The 25,130-nt window shown below is 44.1% G+C and overlaps 1 protein-coding gene across 12 annotated transcripts in view; it reads right to left on the minus strand.

The window, feature by feature from the left end:
- Nucleotides 673–25,130, minus strand: part of TPM3 (tropomyosin 3) — a 28,163-nt gene continuing 3,705 nt past the window's right edge. The window contains exons 1-9 of one of the 12 annotated variants that reach the window (XM_018046158.1): nucleotides 21,077–21,333; nucleotides 15,140–15,273; nucleotides 13,704–13,821; nucleotides 13,545–13,615; nucleotides 12,790–12,865; nucleotides 11,465–11,527; nucleotides 11,208–11,277; nucleotides 10,168–10,246; nucleotides 673–2,039 (exon numbers count right to left, since the gene is read on the minus strand). In XM_018046158.1, coding sequence (XP_017901647.1) covers nucleotides 2,036–2,039; nucleotides 10,168–10,246; nucleotides 11,208–11,277; nucleotides 11,465–11,527; nucleotides 12,790–12,865; nucleotides 13,545–13,615; nucleotides 13,704–13,821; nucleotides 15,140–15,273; nucleotides 21,077–21,208 — 747 coding nt within the window. In that variant the 5' untranslated portion in view covers nucleotides 21,209–21,333 and the 3' untranslated portion in view covers nucleotides 673–2,035. Of the gene's footprint in view, nucleotides 2,040–9,229; nucleotides 9,443–10,163; nucleotides 10,247–11,207; nucleotides 11,278–11,464; nucleotides 11,528–12,161; nucleotides 12,238–12,789; nucleotides 12,866–13,544; nucleotides 13,616–13,703; nucleotides 13,822–15,139; nucleotides 15,274–21,076; nucleotides 21,334–25,130 lie in introns of those variants that run through there. The other 11 variants (XM_018046155.1, XM_013977053.2, XM_018046154.1 and 8 more) reach the window with 11 other exon arrangements.

Genomic DNA, 25,130 nt, shown 5'->3' on the forward strand with positions numbered 1-25,130 from the left:
GTCAAGGAAGCTGTGTCATTTTTACTAGTAAGTCAGATTCATGTCCAGTCTCAATGCCAGAGTGCAGGAAATGCCAGGCACTGGCGTCTCAAAGACAGCTTTGAAAGCTATCCACTCACACAACCTGTCTGTAAGCAAATACTTTGAGAGCACCTCTTGTTAAATTAACTTGTTTTCTCCAAATATCTAACAAAGTATTAGCTCAAAGGCTGTCTCAGGACAGTTTATTAAAACCACACACATATAGGAGTATGTAATCGGTGTCATATTATTGAAATTGTTTAGTGAGCAGAGTCCAATAAATCTGGGATTTATGAGAAAGAATAAGCATGATTGTAAAGGAAATGCACAGCTGACCCTGATGATGCCAGTGTCAGATTAAGTAATATTAATATTAAATGTCTGACACATAAATGTTATTTCTAATCTTTACATTTACCTAAAAATACATATTATCTTTATTTTACAGATAATGAATGAAACTAAATGATTGACAAAAGAACATACAACTAGGGATCTGAGAGCTTTGTTTTGACTCCAGTTTGGACAACTTCCAAAGCGGGTGTGCTGCGTCAAATCCTACTGCTGCCACCCACAAAGATCTGATCTTTACCCAAACTTAGCTCCTGTGGAGAAAGCCCATTTGGATTGGGAAATAAAAGCAAGTACTTCTGAAGGTTGGAGGGACTGGTTCTTTATTTCAAAAAGACATTTATCAATTTTCAGTATCAAAACAGTTACATTATTGGTTTTTTTTCCTCCCAGTTGGTCCCCAAAGAGACCACACCGAAGGAGAGAACATTTTAAGCCAATTACGCTGCAGGATGCACACCTAACAGACCTCACTGAAACCTCATCAAAAAAGGGGGACTGGGTAGGGAAAGAAACTTGAAAAGTTCAGCACACTGCTAGCCCACAGACTGTACAGAACTCTCATAGGCAGAGGGGTGACCAGTGTGCCTCAACCCCAAAGAAGCAAAGTTCCAAAATAATAGAAAAATTTTAAAGTTTTGTACATACGCTTTTCAAGATTTCTCCAGCACTAACCGATACAAAGCACAATGAGATGGCACTTTTTAGAGACAGCAGCTTCAGACCCAGAAAAGGGTAATGAGATGAGTTTCATATGGCTAAATCAGTGGCAAAACATAATTTTCTTTCCTTTCTCTCAAGGAGGCAGAAGAGCAAATAAGTGGTCACTTCAACATAAGGGGCACATGGTCCATTCTGTGAGCAGTTGGGAACAGGGTAGAGCTGGGACAAGGATTTGGTCTCAGAGGTTTCACCATCTTAATTGTTTGGTCACTTCTGATGCAAAAAGAAAAAAAAAAGGTTGTCCAAAGATACCGTAAAGCTGAAAACCTGAACAGCACTTTTTTTTTTTTTTTTGGCTAACTCCTCCTGGAATCATCTTTCTGGTTTGGCAGGTACTTTTTACAGAGCAATGAGGTTTCCCTAAATGGAGCCTTTCTCTGGGCTGCTAGGCTCTCAGTAAGGCAGGCCCAAGCCTTTTCCCTTTCTCTCTGGAGAAGGCAATATGTATTAAGCTGAAATGTTACCTTCCAAAAGTGAGAACGGGATTAGACTGCTGCTTCAGAACTACAGAATTATCTGGAATGTTTTTTACAAATGGTTGTTACATCAACAACAAAAAAGGAAATTACAAAATGTGTACATCACAACATGCTTTTAAAGACACTTTGCATTGTGCTCACATTCCCTTAATCGTTGTTCCCAAAGGGGCTCAGCCTCTAGCCCAACTGGAATCTCTGGGGAGAGGCAGAGACAGTTTGGCGAAAAGGACACAGGAGTAGGGGGGTGGGAGAGGTGGCGAAAGGAGAAAGCAGCCTTCCAGTTAAAGATCAGCCCTCAGTTTAAAGGTCAGCTTCGGGCAGGCTGGCCTCAGCGGAGTCGGGGTGAGAGGGAGGAGCAGCGGCAGGGCGGGACTGGGGTGCTCTACATCTCATTCAGGTCAAGCAGAGTCTGGTCCAGCATCCTTTGTGTACAGAGGTGCTCCTCTTTGGTGCATTTCAGTTTATCTAATGGGGGTAAAGGAGAGATGTTATAAAAGAAGTAAATTTCAAGGTCTACCCGTTCTGAGAATTGCTCCTGTTGCAGGGAAGCTGCAGACTAATAAAGCAGCTGCCATCTCAGCCACAGAAGTGAGCTATTGCATCACTTGGTTTTTCAGGGCCTCAGACTTGCCTACGGAAGTTACAGGTGTTGCTGGACTTCAAGGGGAGGGAGCTGGGGACCTTATCATTTCCTCTCCTCCCCACACCCCAACCAAGGCTTTCAGTTTTCAGTCACTGAAGGAGGTGGCCTTAAGTTAAGCATCAGCCATCCACTCCCCTAAGTCTTTGCTACTCCAAATAGCCTGCTGGAGTCTGACACATTGAGAACAAGGACAGGCATGTTTCTACCAGTAGAAACAGCAGAATCTCAACTTGAAAATTTGAGTACAATAGGATCCCCATGCACTACAGGTTTTCCTCAACAAGTAGAGAGGAGAGAAATGACTAGCGGGGTAAATAAAAGAACCCCCATAGCTAAGTAAGAATCTAGAAAGAAAACAAAGTCATGAACACAACAAAACAGGGACTTCCCTGGCGGTCTAGTGGCCAAGACTCTGAGCTCCCGATGCAGGGAAGGGAGCCCAGGTTTGCTTCCTGGTCAGGGCACTAAATCCTGCATGCTGCAACTAAGGTTGAAGATTCCACATGCCACAACTAAGATTTGATGCACCCAAATTAAAAAAAATACTGCAAAACATTTCCTTGTAAGCAAAACATCAATTGAGACTTTCACAGAGTTATTCTTCAGGAACTAGCCTGTGACACAGTTACTTGCAATTAAACATTATACCAGGAAAAAGAAGCACAAGGAAAAATGGGGAAAACGTCACGAAGAAAACCAGGAGCTGAACATCAAGGAGAATCAAAGCTGCCCAGCAAGCAAACCACTCTCTGTTCTAGGGAGGTAAGGAAAATCCTCAACTCAAGGAAGCAAATGGCAACACTGACCTTTTCATATCCCACATCCCTTTTCTTTCCCTTGTCTTTTTTTCTACCCAGTCAGAAGGGCCCATCCCTGGGCCTGCAGATGAAGCAGTTACAACATCTTGTTAAGTCAGTCCTTTTATTGTTAGAAAACATTCATGCAAGCAACATATCCTACAGTCAGTGCACAAGTGAAAGAGCAGCAAATACGGGTGGAAAACAGAACACTCTCCCAGATTTCCTCATTATAGTCTCTCAGGTTACTCCCTTCATCACCCACAATCTCTTGAAAAGCGTAGAAAGGCAGTATTAACTGTTCCCACTTTACAGTGCAGTTAGGAAGACAACACTATTCTAACTGTTCCAATTAAGCAATTTGCTTAGGGCAAAATAATAACTTTAAAAAGACAATCAGCTTTTTGCTGGGGTCCAGGTCAGTGGAGTGAGCCGTAAGCTCGGTTTAATGGGCATCAGTGAGCCCTGCCCATCAGTCACATAGATCATGCAGCGTTAGCTTCAGCTCATTAGAAAGCAGGCGGTTTCGCTCAAGTTGGCTGTAGAGACGCTCTGCAGCAGCAATGGAGGAGAGAAAACAAGAGAAGGAGAGGAAAAAGAGGAAGAGAAAGAGAAAAAGGGAAAGTTAGTAGAGTACCAGAAGTAAATCTTGAGACTTTCAACTACCTGGTATATATAACATGCATCTGTAAGGCTGGATGGATGCAAGGACTCAGTCAGTTGGTGAAAAGACCAACAGAGGAATAAAATAAAAAATGCAGGCTAACAAGCTGAAAGGATGACATTTTGAGAGAGAAAAATATCTCCTTCACAGTATTTATTAAGAAACTGAGATAAGTGAAATAGCAAAAGAAGGAATACAGTTGGCTTATAAGAAATACATTTACGAAAATTAGAGTTTGTAAGGAACCGATGCGAATAGTTGAATATTGTTCTATAAAAGCATTCAATACAGCATTATGAACGGGAGACTGGGATACATAGCCCATACTCACTCAACCCTACACTTTGTAATGCTTTTTGTGGTAGGTGTTGAGTGAAAGACCTATTATAGTGGCACATCCAATCAAAACCCAACTTCACCGAACCTGTTAGTGGCCACAGTCGCCAGCCCCAGGGAAGGTGGATTACTAATGCAAGCCAATCAAGACTATCCTGTTTCTCCAGCCTCACTAGCAGCTTAGGGTGATCACGTGATCCAGTTCTGGCCAATGATGTAGGAGGCAGCGTGTCTGGGGGCTTCTGGAAAAACTAGCCTTCTTTCTTGCCTCGGACATGGATATGATGACTTGAGTAGCAAATTTCGACTAAGAAAAAAGGGCCGTAAGAATCACAGAAACCCCAACTCCATCAAGCCAAAGCTACTCAAATCAAGACTTTTTATTATGAGGGAAAAATAACCCCATATTCATTTAAGCTGCTATTAAGATGTGTCTTAACTAAAAGCGTTCCTGATACAAGTAAGTGCTCAAATCCCCTGGCTTTATCTGGATTTTCTACTTGGAGCACATCTTAGAGGTACAGAGTGGTGATCGTCTTATAATGTATAGAAATATCAAATCACAAATCACTATATTGTGCATCAGTAACTAATATAAACTTAGTGTTGTAAGTCAATTATACTTCAACAGTCTCACAGAAAAAGAGATCACATTTGTGGTTACCAGAGGGGGAGAGTGTGTGCATGGGGGTATTGGATGAAGGCAGTCAAAAGGTATAAACTTCCAGTCATAAAATAAATAAGCGACTTAGCAGCAGAGATGTAATATACAATATAATACAGTCAGTGCTGCTCTGTATGTTTTATATATGAAAGGTGTTTTTAAAAAGTCATCCTAGAAGTTCTCATCACAAGAAAAAAAATTTTTTTTTAATAAACGAAAAAGAGGGGCTACAGCGACTCCAAATTCATGAGACCAACACAAGGGTACTGGTCTACTAGTCTGCTCCTAGTCTACGCCTAATGTCAGCCTCGTGTTCATAAACAAGTTTCTTCCTATGTTTTACAGTCTGTTTCAAAATGGTCTCAGAAACTCAGTATGAAAAAGACTTCTCTGTCTTGCATCTGTGAGCTCACTGTGGGCATTGCCCAGTTACCTTGCCTTCTGGACTGAGGTTTTCCCAGTTCTACCTAGAAGCTGGGGACTAAGGGGCAGAATTGGAGAGAATTTTAAAAACAGCACTTCCTACTAAACCAGTGTCACAATAGGAGGAATACTCTCCCTCCCCTCCCCCTAGAGGGGATTTGAGAAATGTCTGAGGGCAGGTTTTAACTGTCACAATAACTGGAGGGTCTGACATATTTATTGGGCAGGGGACAGCAATAAATAGCATTGTTCTATACATCCCAGAATTATCCTGACCTAAAGGGCTTTAAAGTCCACCATTGAGAAACACTGTACTAGTCTACACTAGTCCATCAGGTCTGGGATTGGACCTGTCTTATTCACTGGGGCAATCCTGACCAACAGTAGAGGTTCATATTGTGTTAAAATCTCATTCCTTGAACTTTTTGGTGTTATATTACATCCAGAGACCATTTGCAACCTGGCTGTTCCATAACATCTATATCTAAGTTAGTCTTAGTGTGACTCCCACTATCTTAGGAAAGATAGGTGTTATTAGGATCCTAACTCTAAAAAGTCTGGTCAGGGAGAGTTTTGTTCCACTTAGGGAAGAAATAAAGAGGCAGAGAAGAAGTGGAAACATTTTATTGCCTGATTAAATCCTAGAACTTCTAGTTCCTTTAGAATTGCATCAGGTCAGAAAGATAAATGTGATTGTTTTCTAACCTTTAACTTTGTAATAAGTAAGGTTTCTAACTCAGTTTTATCTGTTAACTAAAAATTCAGGACCAGATACTAGTTCATTAAATTTCTTGGTTCCCTGTAAGAGCAAATAAAACGAACAAACAAAAAGCAAGTCAGAAAATCCCCCTTTGGTCTGATTTTCCTTTCAGGGAATAATCCCACAGATGCTACACATTCTTAGGCTTCACTAGTCTGAATCAGGTCAATTTCATTCTGTAACAGGAAAAGGATGGGAGTGCCTGGAATAAGGGAAACTCTATCAGTGTTAAAGACTCACATTCAAGGAATGATGTAGAACAGATTTTGCTTTGTTTTTTTAAACTCTCTCATGTTAAGGCTAAGGAATATTCAACCAATATCATGTGAATGGAGGAGTCTGGGTGTGGCTAAGACAAGGCTGCCTAACATAACAGGTCAGTTCCACCCATCAGGTAACTTGGGATCCAGTCACATTTTTATTCCTTGTCCCAACAATGGTAATGAGGAAGGGAAGAATGGATCCCAACACATCAGCCTGTGGTTTTTCCCTTAGAAATTAAGATGAGGAAAATTAAGGGGTGAAGTACTTTGCTCTGAGATTACCAATGCTCTGATGCTTCACCCTATTCCCATAGCAAGTCTTGGCTCAAGTAACAGAAGATGGTTTCTACACCTCACTCTTCTTCTTTCTCCAGTCTTAGTTCTTTCCTTTGTTAGAAGCCTTCCTCTGTGCCAAAGTCAATTCCTTCTGCCCACATACTAAAATGGCTGGTACTATACAATGAATGGAGCAGCCACTAGCCACATGTGGTTAATTAAACTCAGAACTAAAAGTCAGCAGAATTAGAATTTAGTTCCTGGGTCACACTAACCACACTGAGTACTCAACAACCCCATGTGGCCGGTGGCTGAGATACTGGAAATCACTGTCAAAGGGTCGGACAGACATCATTGTTCTAGACTATACTCCAAGCCTCTTTTTTCCTTTCCATCAATTTGCTTCTGCTCCTTGAAGTATGGGTCCTCTCCTTGTCCTTAATGCTCAAAATATTCCCTTAGATTAATAAAGCATCAATGAAAATTATGTTTTCATAATTTTCAATTATCATCCTTCTCTACCTGTTAAAGTTGAGAATCACCAGAAATCACCCAGTGACTCAAATTTTTTTAAAAGTTACTCATTTCTACTATCCTTCCAACCAGTTCCATTTGGCTTCCACCTCTACAGAGATTTTCCTCTGCTTAGTTTTTCATTTTCCATTTGCAAGTGTCTTTAGGATTCGAATTTACTTCCATGGCCTAACCTGCCTGCCAACCTGATGGGACTCCTAAATCTCTTTTGTATCAAACTCTCCCCCTCCAGTGCTACGATTTGTTTTCATCTTGGATACCAGCTAGCTTTACAGACTTACTCCCTTGCCTTCCCAAACCAGGACCATGTGACTTCCCTACACCTTTAATACCACCATTTTCCTAGGTTCAAAACCAGTCATCCTTGATACTTCCTTCTTGCATTTAGTGACCATCCTTCCTAACGCCCACGGTCAGCACCATCCCCTAATACCACTATCTAGGTCAGATTTTTCTCCCTGGGAAACTGTAATAACATAACCCAGTATTTCCTAAACTGTGGTATAGTCACTGTTAGTGATATGTGAGAAGACTGCAGACAGCATACTTTTGTGAACTTAATTAGCTATATGACTTTAATGTTCATCAGGAAAAAAACACGCCATGTCAAAACTTGATTTCAAGTTAGAATTGTGTAGTGTAAGAATTTTTTTTTTTAGCAGGAGAAATTTTTAAATGAGTAAATTTAAAAAAATAATGTAGGCTGCATATAAATAGGGAAAAAGTAGTCAAAAGCGTTATGCAAATGAATGAAATCTGGGAATCACTGCCTTAATGGATCACTTTGATAATCTGCTCCCTTTCCAATACATTCTTAACTTAGCTGCCAAATTAACTCTTCTTTCTACTCAGAATACATCCTTGTTCAAAATCTCTAGTGGTACCCCCATCACCTACAAAATAAAATTAAAACTCCCCAGCCTGATTACAGCACATACCTGTTCCCTAGTTTATCTAAATGGACCCTTAAACCTCTGGTGTCCTTCCCAATTCTATGCTTTTGTTCTTTTGGTTCTCTTTGATGCAAATGCTGAAGATCCACTTTGCTTCAACCAGACTGTCAAAAATCCAATCTTTTTGAAATCCAATAAAAATGAAGAGGAAAGTTTTAACCTGTTTATTAACTTGTATGTGCCTCCTATCATGACACTTTTCTTATCATCAGCACTGCAATCAACCTCTTCCTCCCTGAGGGTACTTGATTATCTGGGGTACTCATCACACATCTTTAGTTTTATACACATGTTTTCTCTCCTGTTAGATTCTGAGCAACCTGAGAGTACGGAAGATGCCTCCGCCTTAATACCTTGTGCCTTAACTAGTAATAACCTGTACCTTAATCACAAAGGCTGTATGGCAAAAAGAAACGGTATGGACAGAAAGAAAACTGAATTCAACGGGACCTAAAGTATTAAATTAGAGAAAACCTCTATACCTGGCTGTATCTGTTTAAAAGAAAGCCAAATTTTAAATATATACTATGCTGAGAAACTGAAGTACTAAGTGGATTACACTTAGGTATTTAGGTAAGTATAATCGATGATTACACTACTGAGATTAAACTATCTCTGCTATGTAAATCAGCATAGGAATTTCCGGAAGGTTGATATTTAATTCCACAACATGAACTTAGGAACAATCCTACTAGAAGCAATTTACCATATTTATGCATGTACTAAAAAAAGTGGTACCTGTGTATAACATTTGAAATATGCATTACTGATTGTTTTCATTTTTCCAGTAACAATCATTTATCACTTATATTCCACTAGCATATACTAGCAGGCAAACTACTTAGTGAGCCTCAAATATGTAAGAAAGGTTTATAACTGCTGGAAATTCTACCTATGATGTATTTTCTCTGACTTGGGGCAATATACTTAGTCAATTTCAGCAGTCACATATTTGGGCCCACCGGGTATTCTGAGGATGAGCCACTGGTTAAAGGGTAGAGAGGATATATTGAGAGGTACTTCAGTGGTCTCTAAAAGAAGAACCTAAGGAGAAGACAAACATTCCAGACAGCCTGACTTAAGAACCTGGAAGTAAAGGACTTGGATAATTTCATTCAGCTTGAGTGTCAAACTAGAGCTCCTATTCTAAGGAACCTCTCCTAGTCCACCACTCTGATAGATCAGTTGAATTTAAATGTCAAGAAAAAATAGACACACACAAAAGTGGCTTTGATTATATAAGTCAGAGGAGGGAGAGCCTACAATAGCTGCGCCCCACATCACACCCCCAAGGCTCCTTTTTAGAGACAGCAGCAGCTTTGTCAATGACACAAATGCAGGGTAGCATGAGGCTTCCGGCAGCTTAACATTTTAATTTGGGGTGAGGGGTGGAAGAGAATACATAAGTTGTTTTGTGGCCACCTTCCCCCCGCCCATCGTAATGCCTTGGGGATCAGCCAGGCTGACCCAAATGGAATCCAGAGCGAGAGTGGGGCGTTGGGTTCCCCGAGGAAAGGGGGTAGATCCAGAACAGAGCAGAAACGGTGATAATTATCTGTGTGAAAAAGTAAGGAGACTCTAGGTGAGAAGGACAAGCATCAATCTAGACAGCAATTCGGGAGAGAGGAAGAGGAGAAAAAGGTCGGTGGCAGTAGGAATGGTAAAAAGACAGCCAGATACTGCAGCCTGAGTGATTTGGCTTCTTTTCAGTTAGTGGGGAAAAGGCAGATTAGCGTCAAGGATCAGGGATTCACAGCAAACAGATGAAGGCCCCCACAACTCTTTTTGGTGCTTTTTACTACCTGGCTTGCTCTGGGACTTGGCTCAACCTTTTAGGTGAATTTGGTATTTCCAATCATGGGTGTTTCACCTGAACTTCAGTATCAGGGTACAACCTATACACACCAGGAAGTCTGGGCGCTATGGCCCAAGTCACTGGCTCTCTGGGCCCTAGTTCTTTAATTGTATGACAACACAATTATCTTAAGCAGTAACTCTTCTGAGATGAGACTTAAGAAACAAACGGGAAAATCCCGGCGTCATAATGAAGGGACTATGAGTAAAAAGTACAAAAATTACACGTAGATCAGGGTTCTACCGCTGATCCAGGATTACATGCCTCCGCAGCTTTTGCCAACAAGTAACCAGCACCAATGTTTTAAAGGTAAGAGTGGAGATTCTAGTTTCCAGAAGACAAAAGCAGAGCACACTATGCAGAGACTGTACCCCCACCCACCCACAAGCCAAGGTCCCAGCCCCACTCTGCTGTAAGATAGTTACATAGAGGTCATGTCATTGAGGGCGTGGTCCAGCTCCTCGCTAATGGCCTTGTACTTCAGTTTCTGGGCATAGAGCTCATCTGGACAGGCACAGGAACCACAGGGAGGAATGAGGACACAGAGTAATAGGTATCAGAAGCAGATGAAGAGAGGGAATCGTTAGAAATGAGGGAAAGCGTGACCATGGGTCTAATCCCACCTTGAGGAGAATATCTATCCTGGTAGCCATGACTGGCCATTTTCAGATCCACTGTCCCCAAGACCAACCAGACTTGATACCTCTGATACTTCTAATCAATTGCAGCAAAGGTTGAGAACCTGGGCACAGTCGTGACTAGCAATTCCAATTACCAAAGGCACTCAAGAGGATACCACTCCCACCCAGCGAAGCTAATTCCTAGTAGTGATAACACTGAATTTAACAAAAATAGAAAAAGGAGAAAATACACTTTAATACTCAGACACTTAATATTCAGACATACCAAGCATGACCAATATTCTTGGCCCCTTTGCTCTACAGGTTGCCTGCCCCAAACTCTCCCAAAGAATATTCTGCTACCCAGAGTGTAGCAAATCAGTATATCTAAGACTTCTTAGAGAAAAGTACAAACTTTCTCTTGCTAGGGTAGATGCAGCTGCCAAATTGCAGGGGCAGGAAGCATTCAGAAAGCCCCTGGCATTGGTCAGCTCTGAGAAGTGGTCATTCCACCGCTGCGTCCCTTGGTGAGGTCCCCCCTTCAACTTGAGTGGTGAACAACATTGCCCAAAGTAGCCATGGGGTGACATGGGGGTAACATGCCATGACCCATCTCCTCCAAGGGGAGGATACAAATTCCAGAATATTAGGTTAAGTCTTATTAAAGGAAGACTAAGTATAAAAATCCAGTTCTAAGATCTGGCCCACTTCACCTGGCTGTGGCACAGGACAGGGCATAGGATGCATGCCAGGTCACCACCAAATCCTTTTGGTGTTGAGGGGAAGAGGGTCAAAGGGCAAGGTCTTCCTCTCTATTCATTTTAATCCCTCACCAGGCTCCATACCTTCCAAATCATCAATTGTCTTTTCCAGCTTGGCTACCGATCTCTCAGCAAACTCAGCACGGGTCTCTGCCTAGGGGAACATGAAATGAGTCAGAATCAGAGATAAATAAGACAGTTCGAGAAGGGCCTCTATTTTTTCCACCTTCTGCTTCTATAATTTTCAGAACCAAAGCCAGCTAGCCTAAGTCAACAAAATGCCTTATATGCCTCTCAATGCCTTGGGGCCCCCTTCCTCATACATAATCCCCCCAGCTCACCTCCTTGAGTTTATCGGTAAGAATCTTTATCTCTTCCTCATATTTGTCTTCTTTTTGAGAGTACTGTAAGAGAAGTAGAATAAACATCTCAGAATAGATATTACTCACAAAGATGACACCCCACTCCCAACATTTACATTCAACATCCTCTTAGATTGCATGTGTTGAATGATCCATGAGAGAGAACAAGGCTGTTTCAGAACAAACAGTCCTTAAAACCTACAAATCCATGTCCTTGGAGGCACGATAACCTCAGACTCCACCAGGACCATTATTTTTAAAATGGGCCTAGGCCTTGATCAACACAGGAAGGCATTCTTCCTGCCTCCAGGCTAATGAGTCAATGTGGCGACACCTGGAGGCCATGTTGCTGAAACAGTCCCACCAGAAGCTAAAGACAAGCTGCCTTTCTTCATGCCCATTAGGTTTCAGATCTGATACTACTTGTTGCCCCCAAACATTAGCACAGCAGTATCAGCCTGAGGAGAACATCAATCACCCCGGGAACGTGAGACCAAGAAGTTACTCTAACTACAGCAATCAAAGTGCGCAGGAATTGGCATTAAACCCGAATCTGGAGAGAACAGGTGGATACTTCTCACTGGATTATATAAGGAATGGGTTTCTCCCATTTTTCATCAAGGGCAGGGCTGGGCCCAGGCCCCAAAGCCTGTCACTTTTACAAACCAGCCCCTACCTTCTCCGCCTGAGCCTCAAGAGACTTGAGGTTGTTGGTGACATTCTTCAGCTCCTCCTCCAGCTCAGAACACTTACTGTGAATATTTTAAATACCGCAGGAGAGGAAAGGGGAAGAAGAGAATAAAAAAAGGGAGAGAGACACACAGACATGAATTGAACCTATATGTAGAGAGAGTTGGAAGGCATACTGGGGGAGAGAGAAGTTCCCAGGTTATCTGAGCAAGCATCAACCCTCCTCCCTCTACCAGAGAACACATCAGGAGCCGGGCCCTCCTGGGCTGGGACTCAGTGTTCGGACACTAGTAAAGAAAACACCTGAGAAATCACTACCAGGAACAAATCAGAACAGCTACCTGGGGTGGAAGTGGGAACGGATGCCCAACCCAAAGAGTCCCCCAAATCACCCAAGGGAAGGCGAGACCCTGTGGAGAGGCAGTGAAGTAATTAGGAAAGGAGAGATGAAAGATGCCAAGTAAGTGGAGAGGAATGGAGCATTCCATGAGGAGATGAGAAAGCACTCAACAAACCAACCAGTGGAGGGGAGGCGGCTGCAAAACAGAACAAAAACAAAACCGAACAAAATCACACCATACACAGAACCGCTCTGTGGGTTTAATGGTTAGTACCTTTTCTTCAGCAGCACTCAGACACTTCAGGTTCTGGTCCATCAGTCTGATTTGCTCATCCATCTCTCGGCAACGGCTGTTAGTGATAGTCACAGGGATCGCACAAGCCAGGTGGTGGGGAGGGAGAAAGGTCAAAAAGGAACACAGCAAGGAAACAAGCAGCAAAATGGGGGAGAGAAAATTTAAAAAAAAAATGGAAAGAAAAACATCACCATGGTCATGATATGTCATGTCTAGGAGAGGGAAATGCAAGGAAAGCACAAATAAATCTGTATCAGCATGGACTTTGTTAAACGAGGCCCAGAAGGTGCCATCGGGGAACAGGTCATGTCTGCCTTTGCCCGAAAGTTCCCCAGCAGCTTAGAGAAGCAGTAAAAACAGAGACAGATCTGAAGTCAGCACAGCCACTTCAATGCCTCAAGGAGAAGCAGAACCCAGTTGGAAGGACCCAGTAGGCCTGCCGGCCAACAGTTCACCTTTTTTTTTTTTTTTCCAGCTTTCATCTTCCCCTCAATTTATAAACCTTCCCAACAAGAAATCAGGAAGGCTCATTTGTCACATGGTGTGAGTTAAGACAGTTAAGAAAAGCCCAAAGCCATTCTTGGGGCTAAAAGAAAAAAAGCATTCTAGATGACTCCCACTCTCTAGGTCCTGTTTAACAAGGCTGAAGAAATGCTAGTTTATTCACATTAGTGCCCAAGCCAAAAGGGAAGGAGCAGAATGGTGCAGCAAGATTTGGGGGGCAAGATACTCACGACTCTGCCAGCTCGGCTCGCTCCTCTGTGCGCTCCAAGTCTCCCTCAATAATCACCAACTTGCGAGCCACCTACGGGAAACGACATGGGTTCAGTTCAGTGGAGCAAAGAGAAGGGGCCGATAACACTGGAGAGAGGGACAAGCAAAGAGTGCCATACCTCTTCATACTTCCTGTCTGCCTCTTCTGCAATGTGCTTAGCTTCTTTGAGTTGGATTTCCTGGAGTTCCATTTTTTCTTCATCTTTTAAGGCTCGGTTTTCAATAACCTTCATACCTCTGCCAGAAACAACATGGACAGATGCAGCGCTGACAGCCTGCGGAGCCTGTCAGCAGCTCAACTCTAAGAGACCCAGGACTGCACCATGTAAAGCCCATGCCTCTCTGCTTGTGTCGCTCAAAAACAATTTTCATAGCACCTCCTCACCTTAGTTGAATTGTTCTGCTTAAAATCTTTTCTTATAAATACATGTTTATTTAAAAATTAAACATTTAAATAAACAGTCTACAGCAAAAAGTCTCTCTAATTCTAGTCCTGCTCATCAAAAGTAATTGAATACCTGATAATCCTTCCAGAAATGTTTTATATACCAAAAATCTCATCACCTTTCCCCACGCCACAAAGGAACCATACTACACTGCTCTGCAATTTGTTTTCCTCACTTTCTATAATTTGGCCACTATTCTATAATAGTATACACATAGCTGTCTTATTTATTTTCATGGCTGCACTGTGTTAATGTACTCCCAACAAGGAATCTTTTTAATTCTGAAAAGTCTTAGTTTGTGTAAGTCATCACACACTTTTGTTCTCATTTTAAGTCACATGTGGCAAGAAGCCAATTGGCTATTTTCAACAAAGATGATCTGGTTCAAGGACTGTGGTTCTAACCCTGGGTACACATTAGAATTATCGATGGAGGGGGGAGTTCTCTGGTTGCCTAGTGGTTAGAGCTCTGGGCTTTCATTGCTGGGTCCTGGGTTTAATTCTTGGTTGGGGAACTGAGATTCTGCAAGCGAGGCCATGCAGTACTCCCCCAAAATTTACTGGAGAGCTTTAAAAATAGCCAGGCCCCTTTCACAATGGGTTCTAACTGATTTGAGATGGGACCCAGGCATGCTGATGTATTTTTTAAACTCCCCAAAGATCCCTACTATGCACTCTCATGATTCTAACAGTGCAGCCAGGGACAGAGAGTTTATTAAATCAGTGATTACTGGGCTCCACCTCTGATCCACTGATGAGTGGCAAAGGCTGCTGATGGGACTCTCTCCCAAATTCCTGGTGTAGCTGGTCTGGAACCTCACTTTGAGAACCACTTTGAGTGGGTGCTAAATGGAGGCCACTACAGCAATACTATTACTAGGTGAATTTATAGAGAAACACCAGTTACACAAGCATCATGGATCCAGGTAACCCTTCCTCTGTCAGTTTTCATATGTAGAGAATATGAGGGACAGAAGGAAAGAAGATCCTGTGTAAAGACAGGTCACTGTTTTTTTTTTTTTTTTAAAAAAGGTTTTTAAGGAATCTATTTGATTAGAGCCATTATGAACAACTTTTGAAATCCACACTTCATCAGGCCCCGCTACATACCTCTCGCTCTCATCAGCAGCTTTCTCAGCTTCCTCCAGCTTTTGCAGGGCAGTGGCCAGGCGCTCTTGAGCTCGGTCCAGCTCCTCTTCAACCAGCTGGATCCTACGGTTCAAGGAGGCCACCTCAGCCTCAGCCTGTGTTTAAGTGAAAGAATGGGAAAAAGAAGCAGAGGCATGGTGAAAAGAAACTGAACTATGACACTAAGACGGGTTGAATACCACCATGAGGAAGCCGGAGTCTTGCAGGGTAGAATTTGTCTTAACTCAGATGCATGTTAGGCCAAGCAGACATGCTTATATACTCTGTGTTATGACAGGTATTTTCCTCCCTTTCCCATCAATGAATTCCCATATGTTCCACAGGAAAAGTGTTTCAAAACTCAGTTCCTTGCCCAGCCCAGTGTCAGTTAGTACCACCCCGTTTTTGGACTCAGTTCAAATTCCTAAACGCACTAGTGTCAGAAAAGGTAAACCAGTGAAGGGGTCTGCCTGAGTTCTGGTTTAGAGACATGTCTTATTCTGCAGCAGCTTTCCCATAAGTGTCACATAAAGTGGAAAAATTTAAAAAGGTTTCTCAAAGAGGGAATCTTGGATTATCTGTTAATCTGCTGCTTAACTCAAGTTGTTGACCCTCTGATAACCTTACTCTAACACACCCAACAAGAGGATGACTAGCCAAGAGAATGTTTTCCAGAAGGACCTTCCAGACCAGAAAACAAAAGGATGGAATATTGGCATACCGACTTTCCACCCTTTCAACTGGCCCCCACCTCCCGCCTTTTGAAAGTTGACTACAAGGAGTTTCTTTGGGCTAAAATGATCTGCTTTGATGGCACTACCAAAAAAACTGGGGGCAGAAGAGAATGTTCCCTCCAGGCCTTCCACCACCCATCCAAATTTCTGAATTGTGACCCTATCTATTCCTCAAGTCACTCCCTTAGCCTCACCCTCCACTACAGTGTAGGACAATCTTCTCCCTGGCTCCCACCCCACAATAAAAAGCACAGGTTGGAGTCCAAGTAATCCCATGCCTCTTCCTGGGCCATGAATAAGAAGCAAGGAAAGAAGGAGGCAGCCGCATAACCAAGAATTCTACTGGTAGAGAAGCCTCACTCTTATGATTGCCCTTCCCCTCCCCACACCTTTGCTGGTGGCAAGTACACTGACTGTCACAACTGCACAAGAATTTAATCTGCCCTGCACACTACCCAGTTCAGATGCTTATCCAAATGCTTGGTAAACACGATCTCTCCTCTACAGCCCAGATTGCGCCTGAATTCTATTACCCTGATTTCCTCCTGGCAGTCAGGGGTGGGGGTAGCTATAGAAATAATCTGGGCCACCAGCCCCTATGGGAAGGGATATAGCCCAAAAGACTCCTGTTAAGAACTGGGTTACGTAGCACACAAAAATTTCCAAATACAAACATGGGCGATTCAAGGAACTGCAGGGGCTGGGGCTATATAACCACTGCCCTACAGGAAAAGAAAATCAAGATGTCTACATAAGCTGAAATTACTAAGAAACCGTTTGCATCTCTATTCAAAATAGCACAGAGACGAGTATTCTCTGGTCCTGTCTCAGGAAACCTAGGAAAACACAGATTTCACCTCACAAGCTCAAAAAGGCTAACAGGTCAAAGTTATTGTGAATCTGGCGATCAGGCAACAACTGTGAAAGAAGAACTGAGAACTGACAATTCAATCATTTATTTGCCCCACACCACTACCTTCAGTTGCCTAGAACTTAAAAAAAAAAGAAGACGGAACCCAGATTTGAAGGAAGCTCATGAAATCTAAGTCCCCACCCAGCTCACCAGCAGTTACCCAAATGAAGTAAAGATAACAGGCTTTGGGGGCGGGGGTGTATAGTTTCCATGACAACAAGCTGGCTCGGGCAGTTTCTCCCACAAATCAGCATTTACAATAGAATTCTTCGCAAGGCTGAAAAGGGAGGAGGAGAAAACACATCTTGGTGCCCTAATCAGAGCCTGCACACACTGAACAAGCCTGTACCAAAAACAGAATGCAGGATGGGAGTCCCACAGCAAAAGCTTTGGAGACCCCCGTGGGGAGCAGAGGGAGAGCAAGGTAGTCACTGTTCTATTTTTTTCTCTTCCTACAGAGGATCAGTTCTCTTTACAGTGAAACAAAAGCTTGCAGAATCAAGATCTGTTTAATACTTAAAGGAATAAGGGAAGACACCTACCTGACTTTTCCTTCCAGCTAGAACCTATGCACAATGCCTGTCCCTTTCAGGTCAATTAAGTGGTACCCAGAAACTGAGTGGGACTAACTTCTGCAGGTGACAATGGGAAACATGGCCCTGGGAAACATTAACTTCATGCTGTCTATCATCCTAGGTTTAGCATGTAGTTTTGATCTTTCAGCCCGCTCACCCCTACCTAGGTTGGAGGTACACTGTGAGGTCCTTACTTCAGGTAATAATAGGATTCTCCACTACCCAGTAGGCAAAGATTCCAAGGCCAGAGAGGAGAACAAAGCAGCGACTGACTCACTTCAGAAGATGGCTGACAACAGCTTCAGCTAGTAAATGAGTTTAAGTGCTACCATCCTTCACACTAAAGAGACTGCCGAAGAGCACCATACCCATCAAGGCAGGGAAGACAGGAGACGTGTTCAGAGGCAGATCAGGGCCAAGGACAGAGGGGATTGGCCTAAATCTGGTATTCTGCCACTCCAGGGTTTCTCTTTTTAGACAAAAGCCAGAGATGAAATTCAAAGGAAAAGAGTAATGGAAAAGTTAGGCTTGAGCCCTGTGAGTAAAGGACTGCTCTGGTTTACAGTGTTCACAAATGTATCTACCCAGGGAGATACTGTGTCCTTGGGGACTTTAAATTTCATCAAGGGGGAGGCAAGTTGGAAGGAAGGGAGCAGTTATCTGTTCCAGAGTAAACAAAGGTGGAGACCAAGCAGAGGTACTCAGAGCAAAGGGCTATTTGCCTCTCCCCTATGAGTACGTGCTCTTAGTATGAAGTAAGAAAAAAAAAAAAAAAAAAAGCAAACCTAAACCAAGGAAAGGTGATAAAGTCAGTGGCTTATCCCACCAGACCCTACAAACAGAAGAGAGCTACACAATGGGCAGACAGTCTAACCACCACCACCACCCACCCCCTGCAGACTAGGAATTTGGGAATAAGGCCACAATCAAACTGCTATTCAAAGCCCACTCACTCCCTCAATAGTATTCCTAAATTTTTTAGACCAGGAAAAAAAAAAAAAAAAAAGAGGGAGAAATACCAGAAGTTAGGAGACAAGTATTAAAAACAGATAAGGTGAATTGTACACTTAAAAATGGTTAAAACAGTCAACATTTACCACTGTATCTTTACCACCACAACACACACACACACAGATGAGGGAAAAGACTGCACTGAAATATTATGTTGCCTTCTGTTTCAGTTTTGCAAAAAAGTACAAAGGAGATTCAAAATCGAAAGTGGATTTGACAAGGTGCTACATTATAATTATATATAGGCTTCCCTGGTGGCTCAGAGGTTAAAGCATCTGCCTCCAATGCGGGACACCTGGGTTCGATCCCTGGTTTCGGGAAGATCCCCTGGAGATTAAGGAAATGGTAACCCACTCCAGTATTCTGGCCTGGAGAATCCCATGGACGGAGAAGCCTGATAGGCTACAGTCTATGGGGTTGCAAAGAGTCGGACACGACTGAGCGACTTCACCTTCACCTTACATTACAAAAGATACATCTCTAGGTCAAGAGCAGTAGAGATGGTTTCCAGAACCACTCAGTTGGCTCTGGACTCGTCCAGCTTCCCAACAAGGGTTGGATGGTAACACAAAGCAACCAGAAAAGTAATTACGTGACAATCCCACTAACGGCATGCAATAACATAAGGGAGGGCAAAGCTTCCAGCTCCAGGCGGGAAGAGCCTGCAAAATCCACATTCCAGAATGCCCTAAGAGGATAACAGGTAGTTCAGGCACTCCCCCTCTCCCTTCCCACAGGTGTTTCCTCAGGAGGAATTCAAAGTTCACTAGAGCAGAAAGTCAAAAGATTTGGCACTTTTCAAGCTGGGGGGTAGAAAATACTGGTTTCATAAATATTTAACTATCACTCTACTTCCCCATCTGAGTGAGGGCTTCCTCACTAGAACTCACTCAGCTCAGTAAGCAAATCTGGCAAGCTCTGAGTAAGGGAGAAGCTTAAGAAAAACCTGAAGCTGCTCACTCTGTTCTCTCACCTATCAGCCTAGGTTGGGAAAAAAAAAAGGAGTGAAATTTCCCTGCAAGGAAAATTACCAAATCCTGAGTGGAGTGAATGTCCGGGATATCCTAGGGGGGAAACCAAGTCCTGGGGGCTACTGAGGGTGGGGGTAATTACATCATCTACCCTAGAATCATTCCTAGCATGCCCTTACTTTGAGCCCATGCTCTAGGTCAACACATGGCCAGTTCCTTACAGCCACCCTGTCTCCCCCGTTAAGGGGATCTGGTCTCCAGAACAAAGGAGATGAGAAAGTGTCACTAGTCATAAAGAGTCACCCAGCCAGTTCATCTCACTAGAATGATAATTAGAAGTTACAAGCATAAGGAACGGAGGAAAAATCCACTGAGAAATGAGTGACTGAGGAAACCAAGCTCCCAGCATTTCCATGCCCAGTTGTAAAAAGAAATGACTATTCTAACAATCTTTAAGTATTAACCTGGAGGGCAGCTGCTTCTCTCATTTCCCCAAAACATTAATTCTCAGCCACTCCCCAAAAGAGCAGCCAAAAGTGGGGAGGGGAGAACAAGGAATACCAATAAACCACAAGAGTTCTTTCATTAGCTCTTCAAATTTTAGCAACAGTTACTTTCCCCTCCCGCCTCAGGATCCTCCAAAATCAAAGCCTCTACTCAGCAAATCAGTTCTATCCACTAGACTGCACCTTAAATCGTGGAAAACCTATGGCTTACTAAAACTAGCCCACCATTTCTCAACAGAAAGCAGTTTCAAGAATCACCGTTCAATCTATGAGCATATTATGTCTTAACTTTTAGTTGAACAAATTTGGCACTCCATCAGATTCTCTACCACATACTCTCGCTTATCAGCTCTGTTTGGAAGAAGTATTCTTAAACGGTTCAGCTTGCACTCTTCACACTTCAGCAATAAAGGCCTCAATCTGGCAGAAGATCCCGCCTTCCAGGTAGTCATGGAAGCTAGGCAGGTTTTGTCAGTTCCTACATTTGCACTCACAGAGGCAGTGAGGTACTACCTCCTCCCCTCCAGTTTCACGTCGACAGAGTGGGTTTAGCAGCTGCAAGTGTTCCCCCTAAGAGGAAAGGGCCCCAGACCGGAGGATGGGAGGCGGTGCTGTGGCCTCAACCTCCTCCAGGGAGGGCACCGCGCTTCCTCAGTCGACTGCTGCCTCATTTCCTGAGCAGGAGGAGGGAGCGGAAAAGCTGCCAGAAGGCCAGGCCGGGGGCTTTCCGGCTGTTCCCACCCTCTACCCCCCACCCTTCCACGGTAAATTCGGCTCTGCTCCCCTCCAGATCAGAGAGGCATCCACCTACTCTCACCCTTTGGGCCGGAAACCCCAAACGAGAGCAAAGTACCCCACCCCACCGGGGAAGTGGGGGAGGGAGAGGCCGCTGAGCCCCTCCCTTGACCGCGCCCGACTCGGAGGGATTGAATGAATGAGCCGGGAGAAAAGAGGAAGAAAGCCACGCCTCAGACCCCGGGAGGCTCAATTCCTTCAAAAGTCAAGTCCGCTTGCTCCAGCAGCCAGTGTCCCCCTCACCTACTTGAGGTCCAAGTGAAGCTAAGCCCCACCCATCCTCCGGACTTCAACTTCATCTCGGATTATGCTGGCCCCTAAGGACCGTGCTCCACCGCAAAAATCGGGCCCCACTTCGGGGTCCCATCTGCTCCAGCGCCTGCCTCTCCCTCACGCGCTTCGCCCTCTCCGTACCTGTTCTCGGGCCCGTCTTTCTCCCTCCACTTCCCGCTGGAGGCGCTCGGCCCTCTCCTCTGCATCATCGGCCTGCTGCTGCAGAACCTGGATCTTGCGCTTCACCGCCTCTATGGTGGTGATCCCGGCCATGGTCCCCACCCAGCTTCGGCTTGCCTTCGGGTTCCTGCCTCCTCCGCTCGGCGTTGCAGCCGCTTCTCACCCCTACTTCCGCCTGCTCCGCCCTGAAATACCGGAACTCACCCACCCGCCCGGATGTGACGCTACGACCTCCGCGCCCTCCCACCGCCAGGCGGGCGGGAATGCAGTCAGCTAGAGGGAGGCCAGCGGCCGAAAGCGAGGGGCGGGCCCGCCCAGTACCCCTGGGCGACCGCTTCCAGACTCTCCCTCCGGCCAGCAAAGGAGGGCGGGGTTGGGAAGAGGGAGGGCTACCATGGTAACCAGAAGGCGCGTAGTGGTTAAGCCTCTCCAGCCCTGGGCAGGCTGCCCACAGTGGTTGACCCCTCACTCCTGGCACCCTGTGTCCTCTCCAGAACATAAACACCCCACAAGCCTCTACTTCACCCACCCCGCAAATGCTCCAAACCCAAGTGATAAAAAAAGCCTAGACTTTCTGGGCCTCATCTTCAAGAGTGCTGCTCTCCAGCCTCCTTTCAAAGTCAGGTCAGGTAGGTGCTCTCCTGTCTCCTGAAAGTCAGTGAAGGGAATTAATGGGGGGTGAAAAGATGGGCAGTGGGTGAAGAGATGGGCAGTTTGGCAAAATTCTCATTCTGTTTGACACCGGTTATGAACGTGTTCTATTCAGAATACTGGTCTTTTCCCCTGTTACTTTTGAAAATCAGTATACACCAGTGATTTACCAGCCTCTCCAAACCTTGAATGATTCAGGACTTTGTAATTAATCATTGCTTACAATTCCTTTTGTAGGTGAGGAATGTGTCTTAAGCCTCCATTTTATCAGAAGGAGTCCTCTATTACAGACTAGTGTCACCAGATCCTTTGTGCAACAGCACTGATAGGAGCATCTGAAAAACATACACAGTATTGTGAATCTCAGCCTTCCCTCTGTGTTAGAAATTTCACCAATTTCACACTACTTCTGCTTCCAGGTACCCCAGGAGCTATTTATCAGTTAGAAACCACCCCTACAGGCATTGCCATGCAGGATTTTTAGAAGCACAGTAATAAAGAGCCTGGAGGATGTTACTCTTCCCTCTTATTTCTTTGTATTCCTCCCACCTTCTCAGTAAGTAATAGTAATAAGCCTCTCCTGTGGTGCAGATCTCTTTTTCTCTAGAGAATTAGGATGTCGACCAGGATTTAAAATTAAGAATCCTGACCCCCAAGAAGATTAATAAGTAAGACATTGGTGCTGCGCCCAATGCCTTGTTCTGAAGACACTCCCACCAGAGGCTGTCTTCAACTATCTGCATTTAGAAATACTGAGCATTTAGACTAATCAGAGGAAACAGAAACAACTCAGACAATAAATAATGTGCTTGATAGAGTAACCTATACACTGATTTACCACCACCATTCCCCCGCTACCCCCAGGAGATGGAAAGAAAAAAGCAGGGTTTGAAGTTTCACTAAACTTTGCCCTGATGGCCTAAGAACTTTCCCAGCTCTCTTTGGAGAAATCTAATGAGAGGGATTTTTGAGAAACCTATATGCAGGTCAGGAAGCAACAGTTAGAACTGGACATGGAAGAACAGACTGGTTACGAATAGGAAAAGGTGTACGTCAAGGCTGTATATTGTCACCCTGCTTATTTAACTTCTATGCAGAGTACATCATGAGAAATGCTGGGCTGGAAGAAGCACAAGCTGGAATCAAGATTGCCGGGAGAAATATCAATAACCTCAGATATGCAGATGATACCACCCTTATGGCAGAAAGTGAAGAGGAACTAAAAAGCCTCTTGATGAAAGTGAAAGTGGAGAGTGAAAAAGTTGGCTTAAAGCTCAACATTCAGAACACTAAGATCATGGCATCTGGTCCCATCACTTCATGGGAAATAGATGGGGAAACAGTGGAAACAGTGTTAGACTTTATTTTTTGGGCTCCAAAATCACTGCAGATGGTGACTGCGGCCATGAAATTAAAAGACGCTTACTCCTTGGAAGAAAAGTTATGACCAACCTAGATAGCATGTTGGAAAGCAGAGATATTACTTTGCCAACAAAGGTCTATCTAGTCAAGGCTATGATTTTTCCAGTGGTCATGTATGGATGTGAGAGTTGGACTGTGAAGAAAGCTGAGTGCCAAAGAATTGATGATTTTGAACTGTGGTGTTGGAGAAGACTCTTGAGAGTCCCTTGGACTGCAAGGAGATCCAACCAGTCCATTCTGAAGGAGATCAGCCCTGGGATTTCTTTGGAAGAAATGATGCTGAAGCTGAAACTCCAGTACTTTGGCCACCTCATGTGAAGAGTTGACTCATTGGAAAAGACTCTGATGCTGGGAGGGATTGGGGGCAGGAGGAGAAGGGGACGACAGGGGATGAGATGGCTGGATGGTATCACTGACTCGATGGATGTGGGTCTGAGTGAACTCCGGGAATTGGTGATGGACAGGGAGGCCTGGCTTGCTGCAATTCATGGAGTCACAAAGAGTCGGACACGACTGAGCAACTGAACTGAACTGAACTGAATGAGAGGGATTATGTAAATAAAAATGAGACTGTCATCTCAGTGCTGATCAGCAGGGGACACTATTGCACTGCTCCCTTGCCCTACTGAAGAACTAGAGGACTTCATCTTAGACAAACCAAATGAGTGTTGAGAGCACCACTGCATTCCTGAGGCTGGTAGATTTGAACAGATAATCTTCTCTCGATCCAGGGAAACAGGTGGACTGACTCCTAATGACCTTTAAAAGCATGATGGATGGGCAGCACGGGGCCTAGTGCTATTGTTTTCCTGGTAACCAACAGTACAGTATATCAACAGGTGTATATGTCTGTCCTCTCCCTCTTCTCCCATCCCTTTCACCTCCTAGCCTTGAAAAAAGTATAACTTGTGTGTCCTAACTATTGTATTCTCCTTTTGTTTTACCTTCAACAGCTTCTGATTTCATCTCAGATCAAAAGAACCTTCCACATGGTTGCACCACAGTGTGAATGTTCTTACCATCAGTGACTTGTACACTTAAACATGGTTAAAATGGCAAATTTTACAGTATGTATATATTTTTCACAAATAAAAATCAAAAAGGACCTTGGATGAATTTATGGAGGAAATAAATGAAGTTCAGACTGACCTTGCCACACCCTCACCCTTTCTTTGTTCAAGGAGTCCTAGCAAATCCTATGCTTTCCAAATTGGCTTCTCAGGTAACCAGCACTCCCAGGTTCTCTTCCCCTTATATTTACATCAAAGTAATGGTGATCGCAGCCATGAAATTAAAAGAGGCTTACTTCTTGGAAGGAAAGTTATGACCAACCTAGATAGCATATTAAAAAGCAGAGACATTACTTTGCCAACCAAGGTCCATCTAGTCAAGGCTATGGTTTTTCCAGTGGTCATGTATGGATGTGAGAGTTGGACTGTGGAGAAAGCTGAGCGCCAAAGAACTGATGCTTTTGAACTGTGGTGTTGGAGAAGACTCTTGAGAGTCCCTTGGACTGCGAGGAGATCCAACCAGTCCATCCTAAAGGAGACCAGTCCTGGATGTTCATTGGAAGGACTGATGCTGAGGCTGAAACTCCAATAGTTTGGCCATTTCATGCGAAGAGTTGACTCATTGGAAAAGACCCTGATGCTGGGAGGGATTGGGGGCAGGAGGAGAAGGTGATGACAGAGGATGAGATGGCTGGATGGCATCACCTTTTCGATGCACATGAGTTTGGGTGAACTCTGGGAGTTGGTGATGGACAGGGAGGCCTGGTGTGCTGCGATTCATGGGGTCGCAAAGAGTCGGACACGACTGAGCGACTGAACTGAACTGAATGTGCTTTCTTTACTTGTTTATTCATCTCAAGGGCAGAAGCTGAGCTGTGAACTCCCTTCCTATTAGAAAGAGCGCCCTCCCTTCAAAGATGCATGTATTCTGT

The sequence above is a fragment of the Capra hircus genome, chromosome 3, assembly GCF_001704415.2.
Source record: "Capra hircus breed San Clemente chromosome 3, ASM170441v1, whole genome shotgun sequence".
Classification (NCBI taxonomy): Eukaryota; Metazoa; Chordata; class Mammalia; order Artiodactyla; family Bovidae; genus Capra; species Capra hircus.